At 45.6% G+C, this 8,486-nt stretch overlaps 1 protein-coding gene across 2 annotated transcripts; it reads right to left on the bottom strand.

Annotated features, from left to right (window-relative positions):
- Nucleotides 1-1,900: 1,900 nt before the first annotated feature.
- Nucleotides 1,901-7,649, bottom strand: tmem129 (transmembrane protein 129, E3 ubiquitin protein ligase). 2 transcript variants are annotated; one of them, XM_068595318.1, is made up of 7 exons: nucleotides 7,355-7,649; nucleotides 6,758-6,816; nucleotides 4,838-5,095; nucleotides 3,306-3,466; nucleotides 3,048-3,207; nucleotides 2,899-2,971; nucleotides 1,901-2,491 (listed from the first exon to the last, which is right to left on the bottom strand). In XM_068595318.1, exons 1-7 carry the CDS (start codon nucleotides 7,557-7,559, stop codon nucleotides 2,313-2,315), a joined length of 1,095 nt encoding a protein of 364 aa, XP_068451419.1. In that variant the 5' UTR covers nucleotides 7,560-7,649; the 3' UTR covers nucleotides 1,901-2,312. The 2 variants fall into 2 exon arrangements, with proteins under 2 accessions (XP_068451419.1, XP_068451428.1); XM_068595327.1 differs by having other exon boundaries at nucleotides 7,273-7,476.
- Nucleotides 7,650-8,486: the final 837 nt, after the last annotated feature.

Here is an 8,486-nt window from a genome sequence, read left to right as displayed (position 1 = left end):
TTGCTCCAGGATGCGCTGCAGGGAAAGTAAACATTTAATCACAAATGCGCATTATATATTTGTCGCCTACTTAGTCATTTTGATAGTATGCTGATAAAGACACTTACAGCATGTGTTGCCTTTATTATAAGGCTTAAATAAGGCTTTTAATTTTTTGCGGCTCCAGACAGATTTGTTTTTTGTTTTTTTGGTCCAATATGGCTCTTTCAACATTTTGGGTTGCCGACCCCTGCTCGAGAGGGAGCCTTTCGTTTTGGTTGCAATCTGCAGTTTCACCACTAGGTGCCACTAAATCATACACACTGTTCCTTTAAAGGCCACAATAAACTGTTGTGATAACACATATGTTAGCGCGCCACTACAGAGCACCTCTATCAAACTGGGGAACTGTAAAAAAACGTTGGAACATCAAACTCTATGGTGTCTGGGTTCATAACATTATCAGTAGTCCCACAACAGTATCTGAATGACGGCCGCTCACGATAAGCCACGCCCCCTCTTCAGCACAAATGTAGCCACGAGGGGAGGGGAAGCTATGCTCATGAGATTGGTTGAAAAAGAGGGCGACGTCTGATCGGCTAAGGGTAGATCCATTTTGAAAAAGACGCATTTGTGAATTTACCATTATTGAGACTGTACTGGCTCTATAGTTATTTGTCCATGGCCTCAAAGTCTGAGTCCGTAAGGCTGGAGATTGGGATCGGACCACTGACCTGTGTAAACATGCCTGGAAGAAAATTGTCAACAAATGTAGAGGTCAAAACTCATGCGTTCTCATGTGTTTTATTGACTCTTCCAAAGCTTTTGATAGTGTTAATCATAGAAAGCTGTTTGTTAAATTCAAAGAGCTGTCCCCAAATACATTGTGAATTCTGAATTACTGGTGTGCCCACCTGACAATGCAAGTAACAAGGGACCAAGGTGACTCAGCCCTATTTGAGGTTACCAATGGGGTCCGACAAGGGTCAGCATTAGTCCCCAGTTCTTTTTATCTATATATTGATGACCTTTCCAAGCAGCTGAAAGCCTGTAGTACCCAGGGAACATGGAGGAACATGGACAACTCATACTTTAGTTAATCATATTATGTCTGCAGATAATCTTGTGATTCTTAGTCCATGTAGTGCTGGTCTCCAGCAGCTCCTCACTTCATGTACTGTCTATGGTGTGAAACCAGTAAGAGTGCCATCTCGATCTGTAGAACCAAGAAGGACAAAGTCTAAAATGCCCTGACTTCAAATTGTCTGATAACAACTTTGTGTTTATGATAGATTATCTTGGACATTTTATTACAGAACAGATATGAATGACGTAAAATGTATGCATTTATAGTATGTATGTATGTGAGAGATGGAGTGAAGATGCCCCTGTTTGGAACATTGTACACACTTGTGGTCTAATGACAAGAAAGCCAACCTACAGAGACTTCAAGTAGCGCGTAATGACGCCATGAAATTATTACTCAACAGACAGATGGTGTAGAGCCAGTGAAAGGTTTGTGAATAAAGGACATATATCTTTACAAACCGTTTGGAGAAATCTTATGTATAAATGTATCTGTCGAGCTAATGACTGAAATGAGATCATCTTGGGTTCATCAAACAAAGTTTGTTACTACACGCTACCAGCCCCAGCTGTGGAGACACTGGTATAGCGGTCCATTTAAAAGGCATTGGTAGGTCTATGTATTAATTATGCTTTTAATCGGTATTTTATTCCATTTATTGTTTTGTACCATCTGGATTCTGAAACGTTTGATTTGACTTTTGTGTTTATATTGCATCAAGTACCTTATTGTGCAGCAGCTGAATCTGAACACATCTTTTAGACTCCACCTTGAAGAAGGAAGGTTGCACATTAGTAGCACTTAAGTAGCATTTAAATGTCTCTTACTCATAGCACTTTGTAGTTTAACTTTATTGAAGAAATTGTGCTTTCCTGATTCTTGTTGTTCTGAGTTTATTCTCATGGTTGAATGCTCTTCTGGTAAGTCTCTCTGGGTAAAAGCCTCAGCTGAGTGATGTAATCTTAACTGCATACAATATTATTTACACAGTAGGATAGAATTTACTTTTTCAATTGTCCCCTAAATGAGGCTATTTAAATTCCGCCATGGTAAGATGTAATACTTGTGTGTCCGCAGCACAACGTAATCACTGGTAACAAATGAGGATTTTGGGAAAAAGGGCAATGAGGCAAATGTTAGTTAAATCCTTTGTTCTGATACGCATGTTATCACCTGAGTTGCTGAAAGTTGCTCAAACACACTTTATTTTGAGCAGAAGAAGTTCGTTTGGATCCGTTTAATCTCGTTAGTGCACAGCACAGATGTCCAGGATACAGAATTTGGCTCTACAGGTGGGACAGGGGACTCTGCTGGACAACCAGGTCTCAGGTCTTTGCTGGTCTTGGCGGCTAGCGAACCATCGACCCAGACAGGACAGACACCACATGGGTCTGCAGAAGCACTGCTGGCACTCGTTATCGGCTCCTACAGACACACAAGACAGAACAGTCATGAACAACTGAAGGAAGGCACACAACATGTCCACGAGACATCGTACTATTAATAACTCTGTGTGTGTGTGTGTGTGTGTGTGTGCTAGTTATATAAAGGAGGTGTCTTGAACCAACAAAGGCCTTTGTACGAAGTGTTAAATACATTTCAGTCAGCGTGATCAATACTTTTGTCATTTCACATTATTACACGTAACTTAAAAAAAAGGTCCTAACATAACACCCACGCGCGCAGACACACACACACACTCTCACACACACACACACACACACACACACACACACACACACACACACACACACACACACACACACACACACACACACACACACACACACACACACACACACACACACACACACACACACACACACACTTACCTTCTGCCTGGCAGAGTCTGAGCAGCTTGCTGTTTGCAGGAACCTGCATGCAGCCTATACACGGCTCCAGCTCCTGTGTATGGAGAGAGAATATTCTTCTGGATCATTCTCCATGTGCTCAGGATTTACACACACAGACAGTTGTGTACCTGTCCACTGGGGAGTGAGTACGCTTGATTGAGGTCCACCTGAGCTCGGAATGTTTCCAGGAAGAGTTCACTCATGGTTTGATGGATCACGACATTGGGAGAGTTCCTGATGGGAGCGTGGAGCTTCTCCCTGAGCTCCGCATACTCCGTAGAGATGAGCCTGGAAACAGAGGGGCACACAGGTCAAATGCTGCTTTGTCCTGACAGCTCAAGACCACACACACACACACACACACACACACACACACACACACACACCTGATATCAAAGGGTCTGACAGCAGGGTTGATGCTGTCCACTCTCAGGGTCAAGATCTGTGTTGGGGAGGCCAGGTCTGGACTCAGCTGGTGCTGCCTGGACTCTGTCACCGTCACATGACATTCAGTCTGTGAGGCCATGTAGACGTGATATGTGGTCACCTGCAGAAGGACGGCACTGTCAGGCATGAAGACCAATGACTATTGTCTTTCCTTTTTTAACAAATCACAAAACTACAAAAAATGAGACGCCATCCAACCGATGATAAGGTGAAGACGTTTGGAGTGGATCTACTGGACTACACCCCGCTACGTGTGCACTCTTTAGTTACAAGTTGTTGGTGCATTACTTTCACATTGCATCACATAACATGTAGTGTGATGACGGGTCGTGTCACAGGTGGTAATAAAGCCACCACACGTCTTCATCACAAGGAGGACTCTTCGTGGAACACACCACTGACTTTAAACATTCTAAATCAAAATACATATTTGAATACTAAAGAAAGAAACTAGATATTTGATTTGTAAGAACAAATCAATGATGAAAAACAGACACTACCATGGCTGTCTATGACACACACTGCACTGAAGACACTTAAAACGCTGAAGACACTAGAGACACTTTACTGGAGACACTAAACACACAAGAGACACTTTACTGGAGACACTAGAGACACTGGAGACACTTCACTGGAGACACTAGAGACACTTTACTGGAGACACTGAAGACACTTCACTGGAGACACTAAAGGCACTGGAGACACTAAAGACAATGGAGACATTGTAGACACTTTACTGGAGACACTTCACTGGAGACTTTAGAGACATTGCACTGAAGACACTTCACTGGAGACACTGCACTGTAGACACTAAAGACACTGGACTGAAGACACTTCACTGGAGACACTAAAGACACTGGAGACACTGCACTGGAGACACTGGAAACACTAAAGACACTGGACTGGAGACACTAGAGACACTGCACTGGAGACTCTGAAAACACTAAAGACACTAGAGACACTGGACTGGAGACACTTGAGACAATGCAGACACTGCACTGAAGACACTTCACTGGAGACACTGAAGACACTGGACTGAAGACACTTCACTGGAGACACTAAAGACACTTCATTGGAGACACTAAAGACACTGGACTGAAGACACTTCATTGGAGACACTAGAGACACTGCACTGGAGACACTTCATTGGAGACACTAAAGACACTGGACTGAAGACACTTCATTGGAGACACTAAAGACACTGGACTGAAGACACTTCATTGGAGACACTAGAGACACTGCACTAGAGACACTAAAGACACTGGACTGAAGACACTTCATTGGAGACACTAGAGACACTGCACTAGAGACACTAAAGACACTGGACTGAAGACACTTCATTGGAGACACTAGAGACACTGCACTGGAGACACTAAAGACACTGCACTGGAGACACTGCTCTGGAGACACGGCTCTACAAAATAAAGCGAATTGAGAACGGAGTTTGGACACAAGTAAGTTTGGTCCTCACCTTCAACACCCAGCTGTCGGTGACGATGACTCTGGCTCCGGGCGCCCCCGTAGCAAACTTGTCTATGCGTCTGAACTCCGTGTTGACGCTGGACGCCACTGAGCCCCAGCCGGAGTGAGCGGGCTGGACATGGGCCTGCAGGGCCCGGCTGATGGGGTGGTTGTGCCAGTGACGGCGAGACCAGTAGATGACCAGCGTCCAGCTGGTCAGCTGGATGCAGAGAGACAGGAGCAGAAACGCTCTCCAGCTGTCACTCACCTGCTGACACGCAACAACATAGCTGAGTCCAAAAAGAGAATCTCTTAAAGCGTCGAGTCATCTGGACTGATACATTCATAAAGGAAAGATTTGAATTAATAATATTAAACTAGTAAAGCGCTCCCCATCCCATTAGCGGAGCTCTGTTGACTTCTGTGCACACGCTCTCATTGGATGTGCATGAGCAGTGAAGGGGTTAACCCAGGGGTCGGCAACCAAAGATGTTGAGCCATATTGGACCAAAAAAATAAAAAGCAAAAAATTAAAAGCCTTATATAAGCCTTATAATGAAGGCAACACATGCTGTAAGTGTCTATATTAGCCTTCTATCAAAATGACTAAGTAGGCTACAAATTTGAATTCCTAAGCTCTGTAGAGGAAAAGAAAAGGGGCGGTGTGAGAACCGGTAACGGCCGGTCTGACGACTGCTTGGCCGGCGATGTGAGGCCGATAACGGGGCTGAAGGGGCCGGTAACGGCCCGCGCTGCGGTCCGTTCTTCTCTAATGGTGCGTTCACACCGAACGCGTCAAAAAAAATTCTCAACTTGAGTCGAGATTGTTTTCGATGCGCGTCGACAAATAGTGTGTTCACACCAAAAGCAGCAAGACTTGCGCCGCCACAGAGGGGGCGTGGCTAATCTCCGCCGCTTTTCTCCTTGAAAAGAGCGATCTTTTTTGTTCTAGACTATAGAGGAAATAACCACTAGATCTGCTTTATACTTGTTGTGGAAGTAACACAAATGTGTGAACATCACCTCCATGGTGTCTGGGTTCACCGTAGTCTCACAACAGCCTGAATGAAGCCGCTATCAGCTCCTTCCGGGTGACCGGCAGCAGTTTGATTCAGCACCGGCGGGACGGCGGTGACGAGCGGACTATCTTAACGCTGATTGGCTGACGCAACTATGACTCACGCGTTTTTGCAGCCGGAGTTGGGACATTTCAACTCGCGAGTCGACCCGAGTTCGCTCCGCGACCTGCGGGCTGTTCGTGCTGCTTCTACGCGTCTGACGTGCTGCCCGCTGGAAAATACGCGTCTACGCAGCTTTGACGCGGCTGTGCATTGACTTTACATGAAATCTTAACGCGTTCGGTGTGAATACAGCAGAAGTCGGGTTGTTTGTGAATGCAGCCCAAAGGGGGAGATAAACTCAGGTGCAGTGAACCTGTGCAGTGAACTCAACAGACACTCGGATCATCTTCTCATTACAAAGCTAACATGCAGACAATCCTTCCGCATTGGCAATGAAAGCAAATGATTTGGTCCAAGAACTGTTGAATCCTCTGTTCTCCTCAGCTAACTTTCTCTTTTTCCCTTTGGGGTTCATGGCCCGTCACACATCCGCAGGTTTGTTTGCAACACCCTGCCTGGCACCGTGCCAAACTGAAACAAACGTGTAGCAGGCTATGACACAAATCTTTGTTGACAGAAGTGTTGAAATTTCATATTTTTCTACACATTTTTACACCATTGTAAAACGTTAAGAATGTTTGTCCTCCTACATAAACCATACTAAAACAAAAAATATATTTTCCCCCCCATCTTTTTCCATTTTCATACATTTTTAAAAAAGCTCCAGGGAACCAGAGGGCGGCGCTATAGAGCTGCAGGTTGCAGACCCCCGGGTTAACCCAAACATCAAAGACTGTGCAGACGCTGACCTGGTGAACGTATCCCAGCTGCTTCTCTGGAGCTGCGACACACATCCCCATGTAGTAACCTGCAGAGAGGACATCACACACCTGTATGAACCGCAGGGCCACGCGGACCGCCGGCTGGACCTCTGTTGCCCGCAGCAAGACTACACGGGGCCCCGCCGGGACGTCTCATGTCTCTTAAAACATATGTTCTCGTGTCCTCTCTCCTCGCATGGTTTCCTTGCGTCCATGCATCCCTGGTGGGAGGGACTATGACGCAAGGAAAGAATGCAAGTGAGGAAAGTGGGCAGCAGTTAGGAGACTTGGGATGCAGAAAGGTGACGAGGACAGGAGCTGTAGCTCTGAATGATAACGCCATGTGTGTCTATGGAGAGAGGACACCTTCTAATGTTCCACACAGTACGAGCTGCTAGCAGCATAGCGGCAGTTATTAACTCACTGTTGTCATTTATCATTAACATTAAGTTATCTACACTCTGTGGGTCATTTATGATTAGTATTGAGAGTTATTCACTCACTTTGGGTCATTTATGATTGGTATTGAGTTATTCCCCGTCGCAACAGAGCGCTATGGATCCCGGAAGTGGCGTCAGAGCTCACCTAGCGGCAGCGCGGAGTGGACCAGGACGGTCGTGCTGGTCCTGCGGACGTGGTACTGGACGAAGCCCAGGTCCTCGCTGCCCAGCCAGGACGAGAACAGGTTCTGCACGGTGAACCCGGCCGAGCGGAACTCGTTGGGTGTAAACACGAAGCAGAGGGAGAGAACGACGTAAGCCAGCGTGAAGGAGAACTCGGGGCTCTCCATGCTTCCTCTCCGCTTCCTCTCTCCTTCCTCTGCCCGCCTCCTCGGGCCGCATACAGCTGCGCGTGCTCGCGTTTGCTGCTTCTGCTTCTATTTTTTTTTCTTCTTCTGCGCTTTTTTTTTTCTTACTTCTTCTTCTGGTTTACGGCGGTTGGCATCCATTTCATTGGTGCATTACCGCCACCTTCTGCTAGGTAGTGTCAATCAGCCATTTAAACAAAAGACAATAATAATGTAATACATAAATAAATACCTTACATACCATCGTGTATAAAGTACTCAAAAGCCATACTTGAGTAAAAGTAAAGATAGCTCACTGGAAAATGACTCCAGTAAAAGTCAAAGTCACCTATTAGAATACTACTTGAGGAAAGGTCTGAAAGTATTTTTCTGATATAAAATGTAATTATTAAAAGTGCAAGTACATGCTGTTAATAAAAAGCAAACATTTAGAATTTTGAGAATTATGAAGTTTATTCTTTTAAGTTCTGTGTCCTCCATGACCAAGGACCAGGAGTTGTGTTGATAATGATTGTGTTGGCTGTGATCCATCCAGGAGCAACAATGTTCAACATCATATATTGTACATACGTATACTTTAGCATCGACTATGAACTTATCATCATATTTATCCAAAAAGAAATATGACACCATGAAGGAGTTGGAACAGTGCTTTTATGAGTGTGCTCAGCTCGCCCAGTACCGGTGCCTAGGTACCGGTCCGTGGGTCCCTTAGTACCAGTCCGTGGATCTGTGGGTCCCTTGGTACTGGTCCCTTAGTACTGGTCCGTGGGTCCCTTGGTACCGGTGCCTTAGTACCGGTCCGTGGGTCCCTTAGTACCGGTCCCTTGGTACCGGTCCGTGGGTCTGTGGGTCCCTTGGTAACGGTCCTTTGGTACTGGTCCTTTAATACCGGTCCCTTAGTACTGG

This window comes from Clinocottus analis, unplaced genomic scaffold, assembly GCF_023055335.1.
Source record: "Clinocottus analis isolate CAN_PGR_092001 unplaced genomic scaffold, fCliAna1.0.p SCAF_10, whole genome shotgun sequence".
Taxonomy (NCBI): domain Eukaryota; kingdom Metazoa; phylum Chordata; class Actinopteri; order Perciformes; family Cottidae; genus Clinocottus; species Clinocottus analis.
Note: the sequence above shows the minus strand (reverse complement) of the source record. Positions and strands in the feature narration are given on the sequence as shown.